This window comes from Sorex araneus, chromosome X (assembly GCF_027595985.1).
Source record: "Sorex araneus isolate mSorAra2 chromosome X, mSorAra2.pri, whole genome shotgun sequence".
NCBI classification, from domain to species: Eukaryota; Metazoa; Chordata; class Mammalia; order Eulipotyphla; family Soricidae; genus Sorex; species Sorex araneus.
This window is the reverse complement of record NC_073313.1, coordinates 350,527,317-350,546,768: the sequence shown is the minus strand read 5'-3', so window position 1 is coordinate 350,546,768 and position 19,452 is coordinate 350,527,317. Positions and strand designations below refer to the sequence as shown.

The following is a 19,452-nucleotide window of genomic DNA, read 5'->3' as shown; positions in this document are numbered from 1 at the left end:
ACATAGAAAGATTGCACTCATCTATGGTATATAGAATAACAGAGTGGGAGACTAACACCCAAGAACTGTAGAAATAAGTACCAGGAGGTTGACTCCATGGCTTCGAGGCTGGCCTCACGTTCCGGGGAAAGGTCAACTCAGAGAAGCGATCACCAACTACATGGTAGTCGAAGGCCATGTGGGGGAAGGGAGTTGCGGGCTGAATGAGGGCTAGAGACTGAGCACAGCGGCCACTCAACACCTTTATTGCAAACCACAACAGCTAATTAGAGAGAGAAAACAGAAGGGAATGCCTTGCCACAGTGGCAGGGTGGGGTGGGGGGGAGATGGGATTGGGGAGGGTGGGAGGGACACTGGGTTTACGGGTGGTGGAGAATGGGCACTGGTGAAGGGATGGGTTCCCAAACTTTGTATGAGGGAAGTATAAGCACAAAAGTGTATAAATCTGTAACTGTACCCTCACGGTGATTCTCTAATTAAAAATAAATAAATAAAAAAAAAATAAATGACCATGCTTAAATGCACTTATGCTGTGTCATTATTTCATACTTTGACTTCATTAATAGTGAAATAAAATTGTGTGAGAATATTGTCACAATAAAAGTTTCTCTTAGACAGCCAGGATCATCTTTTATTTTTTGCTTTTTGTTAAATCACTGTGAGATAGATCCTTGTAGACACTTTCTACTATTCATAGCAAGCAATACAAAATAAATGATCTAGCATCTGCCAGTGGGGCAGGCTTGATAAGTGGTGGTGAGACACATCAAAATAGTGGTGGAGGGAAGGTGAATGGTGGTGGGATTGGTGTTGAAATATTGAACATAGTCAATTACTGTGAACAACTTTATGAAAATAAAATATTTAAAAGAAGTAGCAAAGAAAAAATAGTTTCTCGTAGAGGCACAAAATGATCGCAGTAAGAAGGAATTTTTGTCGTTGTTATGTAGAGACGTTGTTTAGTCATCAGTTTCTATGGTATTTGGTGGTGTTTCATAGTATAATTGACAATAACAGTATGGTAAAACTGTTTTGCTTTTTCACATGTTTTACAGGTCTGCAAAGGATGATTTTACATCTATTATTGGGAAATGTCAAGGTAAGGGCTTCTTCATTGTCAGATAAAATGAGGATGTCAAATCTATAGTATTTCCTAAAACTAGAACAGATGTTAAGTCATGTTTACTTAGGATTATTTTGCCGATTTATTAAAATAATTAAAAAATTGTAGCTTATTTATTATACTACCTTAAATATTTTGCTTTAATATGTTTTTGGAGAGACTTGCAGTTGGGTTTGTGTTTTTAAAAAAGCCTGGGAATTGGAATTCGCTTTACCACACAGTATCCCCAGAATTCTGGGAGCTACTTTCAAGTATCAAGCTGGGAGTAGGCCCTGAGTACTTTCAGGTATGGCCCCCAAACAGAACTTAAGCCAAAGCCAGTTTCTACATAAAACGTTAGTCTTTCATTTTGAACACAATGAAGAAAGAAACATTTATGTGTAAGTCAAGAGTTGATCAGATACACACTAGTTAAAATTTAAAAAAGTGTGGGATTCCATTATTGTTTGATTAGCTCAGCAGCCTTTTTTTTTTTTTAATAGACTACTGCTATTTGTTCAACCACATTGATTGGGCTGATTGAATTGGGCATGAACTCCACATTACTTTAAAAACATTTTTTAATTGAATATTCATGAACTAGACCATTACAAAGCTGTTAATAATTTGATTTCAGTTATACAGTGATCCAGCATCCACCCCTTCATCAGTGTACATTTCCCACCACCAGTGTCCTCTGTTTCCCTACCCCTCTTACTCCTCCCCCCATCTCTCTCTCTCTCTCTCACACACACACACACACACACACACACACACACACACACACACACACACACACACACACAGAGCCTCCCTCTATGGGAGGCACTTTGCTTCTGCTCTCTCTTTCCTTTTCCTTTTGTGCTTTATGGTTTGCAGTGCAGGTGTTAAGAGGTCAATGGTGTTTGTTCAGGGCATTTGTGTGGGCGGCCGGACTCTGGGAGAGGGATGGAGGAATCGAACCTGGGTCCGCCTGTGCAAGGCAAACACCCTACCCGCTGTGCTATCGCTCCCACCCACATGGCAGAGCCTGGCAAGCTACCCACTCGTATTTGATATGCCAAAAACAGTAGCAAGAAATCTCACGATGGAAACGTTACTGGTGCCCCATAGAGCAAAATGTTGAACAACGGGAATACCGTGCTACGATTATTGCTACAATGTAACTGGTTATTGGGGTTACAATCATGAGCAAAACTGTCTGGTTTCTTTCCTCCTGAGGCAGATTTACAGATTTGATGAAGGCAGAATACAGAGTACAGTAAAAATTTTCCTCCCCTCTCCTCCTCTCCCTGCCTCCTTGCCTCCCTGCCTCCCTGCCTCCCTCTCTCCCTCCTTCTGCCTCCCCAGCAGGCAGAACCACACTCCGAGAGAGCATGACCAGGGTGAAGGGGAGCAGCTTCCTTGGGTAGGCCGCAGGGACATGCTTTGGAAGGGAGGTGGCTCTGCCTTGTTGAGGGTAGTCTGCCCGGACAGCAGGGGGTGCCCATCAGTCATGGACAGGGAGTCCCAGCTATTCCCGAAGGGAAGTCTGTGTGGTCTCTCTGTACAAGAATTGCTTGTGAAGAATGGAAATAGGACCATCATTTAGCAGCTCTGAACAATGGGAACAGAACCACCACTAGTTGTTCCTAAATAATGGGAACAGGACCTTCATTATCCCTTTTTAATTCAAAGTGCAAAAATCTTTAAATAGACCAAGATTTGTCTCCTATAGCTACCTCTGGCGGAAATGGGGTTTAGTGATGTCTCTAATGTTATGTTAGCTGTTTGAGGAAAAGAGGTGTTGGTTCCTCAGTTGAATTTATGAGACTAAGATGGTATTTTGGAAAGAAAAGAGGCAGAGGCATAGTTAAAGATAAAAGGGAATTTGGGGTGGAGGGGGCAGTACAATAGTACTGTGGCAAGGTGCTTGCTTGCCTTGCATGTGGCTGACCTGGATTTGATACAAGGCATTCCATATCGTTCCTTGAGCTCTGCCAGGAGTGATCCCTGAGCACAGAGCTAGGTGTAGGCCCTGAGCACAGTTGGGTGTGACCCAGAAAAATAAACATGAACCGAAAAGGAGATTTGGGGAGAATGAAAATATCCTGGACAGTGAAATTCTGCAAGGTTATGAACCTATAAGTTAGACAATCAAGATGAAATCACCAGGAGTCTGAAGGAGCACTGGGAAAGTAGTAGGAAAGGGAATAGATGGAAGGGCTCTGAGGACTAATGAGTAGAGTATGGTGGCAGGCTGTGAGGGATTAGATGGGTTTAGGTGAGGTAGGTGAGTTTAGTAATGACCCACGTCCAAGGAAGGGGAGGGGTGATAGTCGAGTCAGGGTTAATGATCACCCATGGGAGATGAATGAGGAGGAGAGTCTAGGTGATAGTGAAGAACATGCCCAGAAGAAGGCGTGGGTCCACTGGGCTGGAGTTTTGTTTGTCACTTGTTATGGGATGCCACTTGAGAAGTTTGAGATCTTTCTCCGGTTTGCATTCCCAGTTATCCAGTGGTGTTTCTGGAGGTGTTTCTGGAGGTGAGGAACTTGGCATGACACATGGGAACGAGGGTTCTGGGATGGGTCGTCTGGCAATTTGACACCTGTTTCAGCTGTTTAGTGTATCTGTAAGGGGCCAGTCCGTTTGAGCTGTAGAAGCTGAGCTTGGGGACGGAGAGTTTTGACTAACACCCCATCACTTGGCTCTGTTTTGGGATTATGTTGGAGAGAGAAAGATGAGTCTGGTCAAGGTAGATAGCTCTGAGTATATTTACATTTAAGTTTAATGTCCTGATCGAAAGATGTTGCTTAAAGAGGTAAAGTATTAAATTCCAGGACCAGGAGGAAACAAATTCTGAAATGTCAAATTAAAAAAAAAAATTTTAATGAATCACTGTGAATAGTTACAGATGTACAAACTTTCGTGATTATGTTTCAGTCATAAGATGATTGAGTACCCATCCCTCCACCAGTGATCATTCTCCACCACCAGTGTCCCCAGCATCCCTCCAGCCACCTCCCCTCCCCTTGGTGGCAGGCACATTCCCTTTTACTCTCTCTCTCCTTTGGGTGTTATGGATAGAAATACGTCATGTTCGGTCCATAGTCTGCTTTCAGAACACATCTCCCATCCTGAGCGAGCACTCCAAGTATCATAAAATGCCAACATTTTTTGGGAGGGGGGGTTTCTTTTTTTCTTTTTCTTTCTTTTTTTTTTTTGCTTTTTGGGTCACAGCCGGCGATGCACAGGGGTCACTCCTGGCTCATGCACTCAGGAATCACCCCTGAGTGCATTCCTGAGTGCATGGCGGTGCTCAGGGGACCATATGGGATGCTGGGATTAGAACCCGTGTCAGCTGCGTGCAAGGCAAATGCCCTACCCGCTGTGCTATCGCTCTAGCCCCAGGGTTTCTTTTTTTAAAGTAAGTTAAGACCCTACTTCCAAACCAGCAGCGTGTACATGTAGTGTGAGGATGGCATATTTTGAACTATTTTTATCCCTAAACCATTCTCCCCAGTATTTGGGAGAGTCAACCCCTTCAGATCAGGCTTGCTAGGAAAAAATTGTTCTGTATTTTCCAGCACAGGAATGGCTCAAGGTGTCTGTTGGGTCACTTTCAGGTACTTTCACTGTAGGGTAAGAGCCTAGCAGGTTTTAAAAATTACTTACAGGAGCCTAATAATAGGATCTGACAGTTTTTGAGTACTCATGCAGGAGCCTAATAATAGGATCTGACAGTTTTTGAGTACTCATGCCCGCTAACCATTGATGCCCCTTGGCTTTCTGTCCTCCCCGTGCCCGAGGAGGCCTTCAAACCTTACGGCTCTGGCCTACAGTCAGTCTAGTGGCCTCTTCTGCCAGGAGAGCTGTGGTAATTACAGCCCACCACACAACTCTGGGGGAAGGTAATTAATGGACAAGGATTAAGTTTTTTTACTCAGAACTCCTACTATTTTGCTTGTGTGATTTTTTTTTTCCTTTCTTTTTGTTGGTAAACAGATAAAATAGGTGTTTTACATGGGGATCAGTATACATTTAATAATTTATAAATTTAACAAATTTTGAGATATTTTTTTGGGAGGTGGTGGGGCTTGCTGGCGATGCTCAGGGACTGCTCCTGGCTCTGTGCCCAGCGGACCATAATGCAGTGCCGTGGATCGAACTGGGCTTGGCTGCACACAAGACAAGCGCCTTAAACCCTGTACTCTCTTGCCCCTGGGAAGAATTTAGTTCTTTAAAAAATTTAGGCACCATGATTTGCAAAGTTATTTATAGTGGTGGTTCAGGAATGCATTGTTCCAATACCAACTCCACTGCCAGTGTCCACTTCCTTCCATCAGTGTCCCCTTCCATGCCCCCAGCCTCCCTCCTTGACAGCACATTTTAAAATTTGCTTATTGAAGTTTAGGGTCTCGGGCTTGCAGTATTGTAGACTCGGTGGTTATATAGACATATCTCTTACCTTTACCCCTCCCTTGTGCCTGAGGCCGAGGGCACTTGTGCCTATTACTTCGTCTTTGCCTTTTCTTTACCCTTTCTTTCTTTTTTATTCTTTCTGTAACCTAGGGTCAAGGCTAATCTAGGTATCCTCCCCCCCCTGCATGAAACCTTGCATTCCCTACCGACTGATCCAGTTTTTCTGGAAAACAATATGGACAGTCCTTCAAAAACTAGAAATTGAGTTTCTATATGACCCCACAATGCCACTTATGGGAATATATCCCGAGGATGCAAAAAAGGCACAGTAGAAATGACATCTGTACCTATATGTTCATTGCAGCATTGTTCACAATAGCCAAAATCTGGAAACAACCCAAGTGCGCTAGAACAGATGACTGGTTTGGTACATCTACACAGTGGAATACCATGCAGCTGTTAGGAGAGATGAAGTCATGAAATTTGCTTATAAATGGATAGATATGGAGAGTATCATGCTAAGTGAAATGAGTCAGAAAGAGAGGGACAGACATAGAAGGACTGCACTCATTTGTGGAGTATAGAATAACATCATATGAGGCTGAACCCAAGGACAGTAGATACAAGGGCCAGAAAGACTGCTCCATAGCTGGAAGCCTGCCTCATGAGCAGAGGGGAGAAGGCAGCTGGAATAGAGAAGGGATCACTAAGAAAATGATGGCTGGAGGAATTGATTGGGATGGAAGATGTGTGCTAAAAGTAGATAATGGATCAAACATGATGACCTCTCAGTATCTGTGTTGCAAGCTGTAATACCCAAAAGTAGAGAGAGAGTATGGGAAATACTGTCTGCCATGGAGGCAGGGGGAGGGTGGGAAAAAGGGGGGAGATACTGGGGATATTGGTGGTGGGGAATGTGCATTGGTGGAGGGATGGGTGTTTGATCATTGTACATGAAAGCTTGTAACCATGTCACGGTGATTCAATAAATTAAAAAAAAAAAAGACCCTAGAACTAGTTATGGCTTGAAACTGGACATCAACATAATAACAACAGCAAAAAAAAATAAAGACTTTAAGGAAAAAAAAGAAACCTTGCAGTCCCTTATTGTGAAACTTTCATTTTTTATGGGGGGTGGGGGCATATCTAGCTGTACTCTGGGCTTACTTCTAACTCTGTGCTCAGAGATAGTTCCTGGTGGGACCTGGGGGACCAATGACCTTGGTAGGCCAGTGTAAGGCAGTGGCCCTACCTGCTGTACTCTCTCTGCCCCCTCGAGCGCCCCCCACCCCCATTTTTATATTCTTCTTGCCTCAGACTTAATGGGGGGGAATTTCTCTTTTCCAGAGGAAAATTTATGGTTCTTTCAACTGAATTTGGATAGGATCTACTCCCCCTCCACCTCAAACTTTATTATTCTAGACTTGAACTGAGGGTTTTTTTATTTTTTTGTAATTCTCCCAGACACTCCAGGGGAAATAAATACCAGAGTAACAGTCATTAAGGGGTTGGCCTCTTTAATTTCCCAGGGCTGAGTAGTGAATCGGACAGTGATGCCGAATAGATGGAGTACACCTCTCCTTAGTGCACGCATTGGCATTCTGCTGTCTGTGGAAAGGAGTGGGTGAGGGGAAGTGTCAGGAGCCGGGACGTAGGCTGGTCATCAGCTGCCGTCACTGCCCCATCGGTGTTGGAGTGGCGCTCACCAGCTGGAGTCATGACGGGGGCTCCCACTGCCCGGCTGCGTAGTGATGGGGGACCCAGGTGGGGTTGGGGCCTGCCAGGCCTCTGTCTCTATCGGCCGGACTGGGCGTTCCCTCATCTCAGACTCTCCGGGAGATGCTTTCCTTTAGGGCTGTCAGTTAACCGTCCCCCATGGGGGGAGCCCAGGGCGCCCCCTTTTCCTGTGCCTCTCCTGGCCGTGTCTGTCATCTGCTTCTGAGACCGCTTCACTCCTTCTTCGGGCCAGCCCTGATTGCACTGGACTAGCCTGCAGCAGGTCACCTGAGTGAGGGCTGAGGGAGGACAAGGTGACGGCTGGACTGTCCCCGTTCTGTTCTTTCCCTGGTCCTAGTCTGCCTGTCGTGGTTTTCAAAGCCCCTCGAGGCCTCCCCTCCAAAGGATGACAGGAACAGCTGAGGTCATGTTTTCACATAATATTGGAAAAGTTATATGGACATAGTATATTTGCAGCTCGTAATATCTGATCCGTAATTGTTACTTGAAGACATTAAGCTGCTACCACTTCTGCTGTTATTTTGCCTACAGTCTCAGTTCACCACCTGTCTGATGAACACAGCTCAAACCCAGGACGCAGGGCCTTTCACTGTTGGCCACTCTGTCCTGTCAGGTGCCTTCACCTTTGATTCCCCGGGTCCATTGTCCGGCAGCTTACAGTTTACCAGCTCCTGCGGGGTAGGGCGATGGGCACCAGAGCAGATAAAACCTGACCTTGCAAAGTGACCCTGAAGTGAAGCCTCGCAAAAAAGGAGTAACTGGGCAAAGTGAGCAAAACAGGGTGTCTGCAGCAGGTGTCCGGCCTTCAGCCTCACTCAGCCTCCTAGTCACATACACCAAGAACGCAGAAACTGTCACGTACGCCTCTAGCAAGTCATTCTAACCGCAACATCTAGCCGTGAAAAGGACTGGACTGGGGCACAGCAGAGAGGAGAAGGTGATAGACCAGTAGTGCTAGACTTTATGTGACTAGACCTCCTGTAAGCCAAGACCTATAAAAATGTGTGTATTTGGCCATAAAGTGAGTTATGATCAGTTGCTCTCGGAGGGCATTTCTCCACCCCATGACCAGGCACCTGCCCGGATCCGGTGCCCAGTGTGTCCGGGCATGTTGGGGATAACTGTTCCCCAGCAAACTCTGTCATGCTTTCGTGCCTTAGTGCACCAAAGTTCCTTTTGCCTAGAAACTCTGACCTTCCCAGTCCTGCATATTTTAGTTGCAGTATCAACTCCGGAGAAACCTCTCTACCCTTTTCTCCGTCAGTTGTACGTCTTTTTCCCATGGTCCCCTTGTACTCGTTTGTACCACTGTAACACTTAGCCCGATCGACTTTCAGTTGTTGATTTGCTTCTCTGATTCTCAGTCAGGTTGTAAATCAAGGGATGCTGGTCCACGCCACCAGTGGCTCCCATTTGGATGGCACGTCACAGGGATGTACCAGCAGGAATGGTTATTGTTGTCGAAATTTCTTACTAAGTTCACCGCCATCCTGCAGAGCAGAGCATTGTTAATGAAGCTGCCAGATGGCGAGAAACGCACCGAAGCGTCAGAGGCAGTGTGCTGTTTGAGGGCAGGGCTCCTGTGTTAACCTTTCTTTACTTTTTAAATTCTGAATGTCTCGAACGGCTCATTGGTAGTCATACGACTTTGGCACTATCAAGTTGCTGATGGTACTTGGGAGTTATCAAAATGATTATTATAAATGAAGGTATGAGTAAAGCATAGCTCCTTCTGTAATTGTTTTGAAAGATTATTTTCTTGTAGAAAGATTTTTTTAGAAAGATGTTTTAGATTTTTAGAAAGATGTTTTAGAAAGATTTTTAGAAAAAAATTATAGATTTTTTTCTTATGTATTATTTTTAGAAATTCATAACTATATATGAAGCATAATATTTTTGAAAATTGCACATATCTGAATTTCTGGTAGGGGTCATTTTAGGTAAGATTTTTATTTCCAGTGAACACAAATGGGTGTATGTATTGTCAATGGACAGTGATTATAGAAAAGGTGCCCTGCTTGCCTAGAGCATTTGAATTTCTAAAGTTTGGAACTCGAGCATTTTCCAAATTTACTTTTTATGATTCTTTTCATCAGTACTTCTTCTTTTTTTTTTTTTTTTTTGCACCAGTGATGCACAGGGGTCACCTCTGGCTTTGCACTCAGAAATTACTCCTGATGGTGCTTGGGGGAACATATGGGATGCTGGGAATTGAACCCAGGTTGCTTGGGGGAACATATGGGATGCTGGGAATTGAACCCAGGTTGGCCGAATGCAAGACCCTCCCCTCCCCTCATTAAAGCGGACTAGACTCGGATTAACTAACATGGATGCAGAGAGATAGTACAGCAGGGAAGACTCTTGCCTCGTCTGTGGCTGACCCAGGTTCAATCCCCCCCACCCCACATGGTTCCCTGGGTCCTGTGGGAGTAGTCTCTGAGTACAGAGCGAGAAATTCCCCCTGAGCACAACCGGGTGTGACCCCAAACCCATAAAACAAAACAAAACAAAGAACATATCTCAGGATCAAGAAGTTCCACAAAGAATAACTCGGGGCTATCCAGTTGCCTTTTATCAGTGCTGCCTGTTAGTTGGGCGAGGGCTTGGAGAATTGCTGGGTACCTGAGGATTAAGTACAGAATGTTGGCGTGGTTCAGCATGAGACATCTGCTCTCAGCACTAAGTAAACTGAGAAATCTGCAAGTTCAGGTGACAGGAAGGTTAACCCTTCTATGTATGATGCCAGTTATAATATTTGTTAGCACATTTAACATGGATGCTTAATGTAGCAGCCTGGATGAGATGATAATGCTTTGAGAACTAATGTTTTATTTTTTTGGCTTCTGAATGTGTGAATTTATGGCCTTAATGCTGCATTAATGGTCTCTTTCCATTTTATATAAAGTGAGGTAATGATCATTTGATTATTATCTGACTCATTTTTATGGGAATAAGTCTTTTATGCCAAATGATATTTCATTTTCATGCCTGGAGAAAAGGAGCCAGATTGTTGTTAATGCATTTTTAAAACTACATCTTGCAGAATCTGCAGACTGAAGTAAGAGCTGTTTGGTTTTGCTTTCAGATTTTTCAATTATTTTATTTTATGGGTTTCTGGCTATGTCCAGTGGTGTTCTGGGTTAGCTCCTGGCTCTGTGCTCTGGGATCCCGCCTGGCTGTGCTCAGGGACTGACTGTATAGAGGCGGTGTCAGGGATTGAACCTACGTCTGCTGAGTACATGGCAAGTGCTGTACCTGCTGTGGTAGCTCTCTTGCCTGATTATTATTACTTTAAAGATAATATATATGCCACTTGAGACTCTTTTAAGTGACTTGCTACTTGTTTTAGCCCTGCCAGATCGTAAGTAGTAATTCAGTCTTATCCTCATATGTTAAATGGTGACCTAAAGTTATCACATGGAAGTAGATGTCTTTAGGATCTTGCTATGTCAGTGAGGAAAATTTTTTTGTTAATTTATTTATTTTTAATTAGTGAATCACCGTGAGGGTACAGTTACAGATTTATACACTTTTGTGCTTATACTTCCCTCATACAAAGTTCGGGAACCCATCCCTTCACCAGTGCCCATTCTCCACCACCAGTAAACCCAGCATCCCTCCCACCCTCCCCAGTCCCATCTCCCCCCCCCCCCCACCCCACCCTGCCACTGTGGCAGGGCATTCCCTTCTGTTCTCTCAGTGAGGAAATTTTTCTCATGTTTCTTACTTTGAGAGTAAGAACCAGAGCTTTCTAAATTTCTTTTTTCCCCTCTCTTTAAGTTTGGGACGATGCTCAGGGGTTACTCATGGCTCTGAGCACAGGAATAACTCCTGGCACTATTGTTGGGGACCATAGGGAATGCCAGGGATCGAACCTAGGTCAGCCACGTGACGGCAGATGTCCTACCACCTCTACTATCCTTATGTATTTTTTGAGATGCATCTATTCATTTTTTTTCTCCCCATTTTTGGAAAGGTTTGTTTTATTCTTTTAAATTTATTTTGACTTAGAACCTAAATAAAATTTGTATTTATTTATCCTTAAATATTTGGTAGGTTTTGGCTATTAAAATAATATGGGCCTTTTAAAATTATTTCTACATTCAAATTCAGTTATTGAAGTGTTGATAGGACTGAGTTACTGAATTTTATAACACGTGGCCTGGTCTTTCAAAAAAAGTTTACTGAGGCTTACTTTGTAGCCTAACATATAGTCTTTGTGGTCAAAAATTTCTTTTAGGGGCTGGAGCAGTAGCACAGTGGGTAGGGCATTTGCCTTGCATGCGGCCGACCCGGGTTCGATTTCCAGCATCCCATATGGTCCCCCAAGCACTGCCAGGAGTAATTCCTGAGTGTATGAGCCAGGAGTAAACCTTGTGCAGTGCCGGCTGTGACCCAAAAAGAAAAAAAAATTTCTTTTAAACAAAAGAATTAAAAATATGTTTGCAAGAATTTACAATCATTACATTCTTGGCTACAATTTACTTATTGATTGTAGTTTTATAAGTGTTACGTTGAGTTGGTTGTTAGAGCTGTTCAGGTGAACTGATTTCTCTATCAGTTATGGAGAGAGAAGGATTGAGTTTAATTTTCTTTTTTATAGTGGGAGGGGTGCACATATAGTTAGTTTTGCTCAGGCCTTATCCTGGCTCTGTGCTCGGGGGTCAGTCCTGGTGGGGCTCAGGGGACCGTATGTGGTGCCAGGGATTGAATCTGGGGTGGCTGCATAAAAGGCAAGCGCTTTAATCCGGTACTACTCTTAGATTCTTTTCTTCTCCCTGCCTCCCTCCCTCCCTCCCTCTCCTTTTTTTCTTTCTTTTTGTTTTGGGGCCACACCTGGCGATGCTCGGGGTTCCTCCTGCTTGCACTCAGGAATTACTCCTTGTGTTGCTCTAGGTTCCGTCTGGGTTACTGGGGATTGAAGCTGGGTTGGCCATGTGCCCAGCGAATCCTTAACTGCTGCAGTATCCCTCTGGCCCCTCTTCAGTGATTTACTACATTTACACATTGACCTTCTCTTCATATCCTTCCAGATCTACTAATTCGTTCTTCTAACTGGTTTTTTAATTTAAAGGCCAAAGAGTGGGACTGGGGAGATGGTATATGGGTTAAGGTGCCTTCGTTGCATGAGACTGACTTTGGTCTGAGTGTACGTGGGTGTAGCCCTGCAGGCTGAGAATCACTGGGAGGGACCCCGGGTCTCTTGAGCATCCAGTGGAGCCTCTCCCCCACCCCAGCACCCCCAAACAATTGAAAGTCGAGAAACAGTTGTTAGAGATGGCGCCTTTTTGTAAGTGGGGAAATTGAACTTGGGCGATCCACTTAAGGTCACACCAACCTTTTCCTGCGAGCATTGATAATTAAATCCTTGCTCCTTATTATCTTTTCCCACTCCCACTTTTAATTGGAATAAATAAGTTTTGGGTTGAAAAACACTCCTCCAGTCCCCCCAGGGCACTTCTGTGCCCGCCACAATGCTGGTGCAGGTTAGCCATGGCGTGGACATGCCTCCTGACCTCCGGGGATTTAGAATTCAGTGACAAAGACTGACAGGGAAATGTGACACACGGGTGTGTGATTATTATCTGGGAAACGACTGATGAAGGGGGCAAAGTCCTTGGGGCCAGCTGGGAATGGGGCTGCTCAGGCAGGGTGGTTGGGGAATGCCTCGGGAAGCCATCCTGAGTTGAGGCCTGGGAGAGGAGAAGGGGCCGGGGAGGAGTTCCAGGAAGGAGGGTGCCGGCAGGAAAGGGCCTTGCTAGGCGCCCTGAGGTGGGAAGGAGCTTGGCACCTGGCGAGGTAGAGAGGCTGCAGCCGCATCCAGACGTGAGCACTTAGAAAGTTTCGTCATGACCGTGGCAGTTGTCAAATTGCTCGTTAAGTTTCCCATCAGCCTTTCTAAATACTCTTGGGAAATTCCACCGACACTTGTGCTTTGTAAAAAATCTGTGCTGTTCATTCCTCTTTATAACCACCTAGGCAGCCGGAAGAATCTGCTGGTAAGGTCTTTATTTTCACATTGTTACGTGAAGTCTTATCTTGTATGAAAACATATCTTTATCTGGGTCAAAACACATGCTGAGTTTTCTGGAGCGACTGCTCGTAAGTAGGGGTAATAGTGGAAACAAATCCCCTTCAGATGGGACTTGCTTCAGAGAGATACGAATGCAGAGCATAAATCTGTTTATCCTATCAAAATGAATGGGTAGAAAGATCTGTTATTGCAGGTAAAACAGTAATAAATAAAAAAACGTTGCCTGTTTTAGCATGTGAATATTTTTCAGGGCCTGCAATTATCCTCTTGCTGCTATTTATGTAGCATCTGTACATGTGGGTCTTCTATTCTCTGTTATTTGTCATTTTGTGCCTATCTGTACTTCTAAATGGTTTTAAGCTATCAGAAGACAGAGCTGGTCTTTTTCATCATTTTATTCCCGTTTCAAAGTTGCTATTCTGGAATGTATGTAATATTTTCCTAGGTTTTAATAAAAAAGATTCATGAGATTTTTCTAGGTTATAGGGGATTTTTTTCTTTTTTTTTTTTTTTCTGCCACTCCTTGTGGTGCTCAGGGTTATTACTGGCTCTGTGCTCAGGGATCACTCCTGGCAGGCTCAGGGCACCTTGTAGGGTGCTGGGGATTGAGTCTGGGTTTGCCACACGCAAGACAAGTGAGTGCCTTACATTCTATATCATCTCTCTGGCTCCAGATTCTGATTTATAAGATCATTTTTTTAGGCACCGTGATTTAAAATACAGTTAATGCTCAGATTTTACACATACAATTCCAAGATCACATCCTCCACCAGAGTACCGCCCCCCCCCCCCCTTTACCCAACCTAGGCCCAACCCGTGCCACCCTCCATCCCCTATGTCCCTTGACCCCCATCTTGTCATTCCTGGGATTCTAAGTGATGAGAGAATGAAGAAAACTGCCAAGAACCTCAAAAACACCTCACGCAGTGTAGCATTTCACAGCTGTCTTCTTCTCAGAGCCTTTCTCTTTATTGTGCTACAGAATAATTCATGTCAGAAAGAAATACAGGCATTGACTTAGAGCAGTGTTGATTTTAAAAATTCTTACATTTGTGATGTATGTTTACCTCTGTCTCTTTCCTTCTACACACACACACACAGACACACACACACACACAGACACACACGCACACCTCCTAAAACATCTATATTTTTCTGTTTCTCATACTTTGTCACCATAATCCAACTTTGTATTTCCTTTGCATTTTTTTTTCTGTTGTGTTTAAGATATCTTGACTGAATTTACTATTTCTTTTTTTTTTTTTTTTGCTTTTGGAGAGACTGGACCAGGGGTGGGGGTGGGGCCTGGGATTGCAGCCCACTGGTAGGGTACCTGACTCCATGAGGCCCAGAACTCAGGCTCCAGCACCCTCCAGAAAAATCCCACCAGACCAACAGAAAAGAAAAAATTGAGGTGCTGGCTGAAATGATTTCTGGCCAATCTCTGTGCTTCTGTTTTCATATGTTAAAGTATTTCTCTGGTGCCTTATTCCTGTGCCCTTCCCCCAGAGGGGCACCCTCACCACTCACTGGCACACTGGTGTCAGTGGTGGCTCTTGGGGGACCCTGTGGGATGCTGGGGATTGAACCTGGGTGGGCCGCATGCAAGGCAAACGCCTACTTGGGGACCGAGCTATTTTTTTTTTTTTTTGGCTTTTTGGGTCACACCCGGCGATGCACAGGGGTTACTCCTGGCTCATGCGCTCAGGAATCAACTCCTAGCATTGCTCAGGGGACCATATGGGATGCTGGGAATCGAGGGACCGAGCTTTTAAGGGTTCTGTCTACTCATACTGTGGGGGGCTTCTGGGCACCGCCAGAGTGGGGCGGTTTCCCCCTTGCCCTGAGAATGGGCTCCTCACTGGGCTGCTGCCGAGCAGTTGGCGTGGGAGGGGTGGGGGGGAGGGGGGAAGCTGCACTCTTGCCTCTGGTGCTACGCTTTAGAAACCCACTTGGCTCCCCCACTTCGTAGTCCAGAGAATGCTTAGTGCAGTGCTTTAGCTTGCCCCCGCCCCCTCTCCGTCCTCGTCCTCGCTGCTGGGAAGCCTGGGGTCGCAGGATTGCTCGGGGCGCATGCCGCCGGGGTGCTGGGGTGTTGCCGTATGTTTGGTGAGGTGCCACGGCACTGCATACTTGCTTGGGTGCTCGGAGCCAGCACACACATTGCGCGGGGCATCCCAGTGCCAGTGCTGCCGCGGGGATGGCATTCCTCCAGTTGGTGGGGTTGCCCCGGAGCCAGCTCGTGGCCACAGGCCTGCAGGACAGGTGCTCTACCACCGAGCCACATTCCCGGGCCCCAGAATGGTTTCTTTTTTTTTTTTTTAGTGGATTTTAAAATTGAGATATGATTAACAAGCAGTACAAGTGTATGGTGTCCAACTAATGATTAGCTAATTTATAGATTATTTATAGCACATTGCAAAAGGATCACATTAAGTTTGCTTGCTGTCTGTAATCATGAATACAGAATTAACTTTGTTCGTGTGATAGGCCTTTTATATATTGGTTCAGTATTGTGTAGGCCTTTTTTTAAAAAATTTATTTTTAAGATTTTTAAAATTGAATCACTATGATCTAGTTTCTTACAAAGCTGTTCATGATTAGGTTCCAGTCATACAGTGTTCCAACACCCATCCCTCCACTGGTGTGTATTTCCCAGCACCAGTGTCCCCAGTTTCCCTCCCGTCACCCCCCATCCCTTCCAGCCTGCCTCTATGGCAGGTATCTCTCTGTCTCTCTGTCTCTCTGTCTCTCTGTCTCTCTCTCTCTCTCTCTCTCTCTTTGGGCATTGTGGTTTGCAATATTGATACTGAAAGGTTATCAAGTGATTCCCTTTACCTACTTTTTTTTTGGGGGGGTCACTCCTGGCTCCTCACTCAGGAATCACCCCTGGCGGTGCTCAGGGGACCATATGGGATGCTGGGAATCAAATTTGGGTCGGCCGAGTGCAAAGCAAACGCCCTACCCTCTGTGCTATTGCTCCAGCCCCCGCCTTTACCTACTTTTAACACTCAATTCTTGTCCTCAGTTCTTGCTGAGCATGACCCTTCTCTTTTCATCCGTGTTATAGCGAAATGGAAAATCTCACATTTTCTAATAAATGCTTATTTTTGTTGCAGTCCTTGTGTTACCCAGCGTCACAATGTGCTGTTACACACATCTTCTTTTCATTCTAGTTCCCAAGGACCCCAAGCCCCAGTGGAGACGAGTAGCCTGGAGTCACGATTGTACCCTGTTGGCCTATGCTGAAAGCACAGGAACTGTGAGGGTGTTTGACCTCATGGGAAGTGAACTCTTCATCATCACCCCGGTATGGACACACTTGAACTGAGGATGTGTGGGGGCTAATTTTCATAAACAAATGAATGTGAAGAGCCGGGAAATACAAGTCAAGCCAATAAGGTTTCATGCTCAGATAACAAGATAAGAATCTAGTTTGTGATTAAACACCCAAGATATTCATTATTCGTATTTTGAAGCACCTGATTTATGTTTAATTTTTTAAAACATGGTAGTGAATATTAACTAGACATTCAGACAGATGGTATAAAATTTCACTGAGGAAAAGAAGTCTCTGGGACACCACAGCAGGAATAGCTTTGCGGGGTAGAATTTGGCAGGTAGAGGAGGTTGGAGTGATGGTATAGCAGGTGGAGCACTTGCCTCGCAGGTGCCTGCCATGGATTTGATCCTGGTCACCCCATATAGTCCCCTGAGATGGCAAGGAGCTGTCCTTGAGCACAGAACCAGGAGTAGACCCTGAGCACTACTGCGTGTGGCCCAAAAATCCCTTTCCCCTGTCAAAAAAAATAAATAAATAAAAGAAATTGACAGGGAGGTTGGAGAAAACATTAAATAGTGGCAATAACGGTATTTGATGCTTTATGCTTTGTGAGTGACACACACACACACACACACACACACATATCTATTCTTGTTTACTAGTGACAACAACCTTCTGTGTTATTTGAGTAGATTGGCCTATACTCACCTCATTGTATGGTTTAGAGAAATAATTGAGAGTTAGATGATTTTTCCCGTGACTTTTCCCAAGTTCACTGCCTTCGCAGGTGAACAGGAGACAGGCAGTTAGAACAGTGGCTTCAGTTCTTATTGATCTGAACACAAAACCCCTGGGAAACTTTATCGAGGGATAAAAGAGCTCAGGTTATGGTCTCCCAGGCTCAAACTCCACTTAGAAAAAGTTTGAATTGATTGAACTGGGCCCTGGGTCTTAGGAGTGTTTGCAGATTTTTCAGAGGATTCTGATAATCTAGAGATTAGAACTAATGCTATAGAGAAAGATTTTTGTGCAGAAGTAAAGAGTGTCAAACTTGAAAAAAGGCCTTGGCTTCTGGATGTCCTGGGGAACCAAGCTAACATTGTTTGGGTTATTATTTTCTACAATATCACTGTCCAATAGAAATGAATTTTGGGGCTATGACACTTGCCTTACTTGCACGCAGTTGATGCCAATTTTATTCCTGGCACCACATGTGGTCCCCTGTGCCAGTCAGGAGGGATGCCTGCGCACAGAATCAGGAGTACTCTCCGAGCACTGCCAGTTGTGGCAAAACCCTCTGCCCCTAGAAATAAATGGAAAGAAATGTAATGTAGACAGTATATGTAATTATAGATGTAATTAAAGATTTTGTAATAACCGTATTTAAGAATTACTAGGTGAGATGTAATGTTCCATTTTACATTAAATAAAAAAAAATTCATTATTAGGTAATCCATCATATCCAGAATGTCATATTAATGTGTAAACATTGTATAACTACTGGGATATTTCACATTTCTTAGTCTTAAGCTTCTGTAATTCTGTGTGTGGTTTTGGAGGGAGGAGACGTGCTCATTGGCTGTTCCTGGCTCTGTGCTCGGGGTGACCCTGCCAGTGCTCGAGGGTTATATGTGGTACTGGGGATTCAAACTGGGCTGGGTGGGTTGCAGGGCAAACACCATAACCCGTGACTATCTTTGAGACTCCTGGATTTCTATTTTTTTTACTATATCCTTCTTCCCTTTTGCTTTATTTTGTCTTGTTTTGGGTTCACACCTGGCTGTGCTCAGGGCTTACTCTTGTCTCTGTGCTCGGTGATTACTCCTGGTGGGACTCTGGGGACCATAAGGGGCGCTAGGGACCGACCTGGGCTGGCCATGTGCAAGGCAACTGGCCTACCTGCCTTCCTGGCTCCCAGGCCCCTGTTTGTGGTATATCAGATGGACCCCGTTTCAAAGGTTCAGGAGCCATATACAGGTACAGTGTTTTATTAATGAATTTATTTAGTTTTGGGGTGCTAGGAATCGAACCCAGGTCGGCCTCGTGCAAGGCAAACACCCTACACACTGTGCTATTGCTCCAGCCCCCAGTATACTGATTAATGTTGGGATTCTGTTATTGAAGGTGGATCAGTGTTGTGGCTATCCTCCAATTATAAATTGCTTTAAGTGTTAGTTTCTACCTGGTCTTCCTTTTGTCACCTAATTTCCTCCCTCTTCCACAGGCATCTAGTTTACCAGGTGATCTGAGCTATGCCATTGCTGGGTTGATATTTTTAGAGTATAAAGCAAGTGCACAGTGGTCTGCTGAACTCTTGGTCATCAATTACCGAGGAGAACTTAGAAGTTACCTTGTAAGGTAAAAAATACACTTTCTTTGGGGAAATTCTATTTGAAATGATAGTTATTCCACTGGGGTCAGATTGTTTGTTAATTCTCTTTCTTTCAGTATTTTGCTATGAATAGTTGTAATATAATAGAAAGGCTAAAAACGGTGTAGTGAACACTCACGTACTCCCACTAACCTGTCAGTGGCATGTTCTTATACTTGTGATGCCCTGTTTCTGGTAGCCATCTCTTAGGACACTCCTCTCTCTGGCCATTAACCTCATTTTAAAAATGTATTTCAAACTATTTGTACTTTAGTATGAGCATTGTTAATTGAAGTTATTTCATTATTCAGTGAATCAGAAACTTCATTATTTGTTTTGTTTTTACTTTTTTTTTTTAACTAAACACTGATCTTTTTATTATGTCTTTTATTTATTTATTTATTTTTTCAATTCATGAACATAAGAGATCTTTTATTTATTTATTTATTTTTTAAAACTTTCTCTTTCTTTTTATTTTTTTTTTATACAGAGTTCTCAGGTTTATGTCTCAGTTATACCGT

General features: G+C 44.2%; 1 protein-coding gene across 1 annotated transcript in view; it reads left to right on the top strand.

Annotated features, from left to right (window-relative positions):
* Window positions 1–19,452, top strand: part of NBAS (NBAS subunit of NRZ tethering complex) — a 388,118-nt gene that overhangs the window by 12,409 nt on the left and 356,257 nt on the right. The window contains exons 6-8 of the mRNA XM_055121563.1: window positions 1,056–1,099; window positions 16,454–16,587; window positions 18,785–18,918. Of these exons, the coding sequence (XP_054977538.1) occupies window positions 1,056–1,099; window positions 16,454–16,587; window positions 18,785–18,918 (312 nt within the window). The remainder of the gene's footprint in view (window positions 1–1,055; window positions 1,100–16,453; window positions 16,588–18,784; window positions 18,919–19,452) is intronic.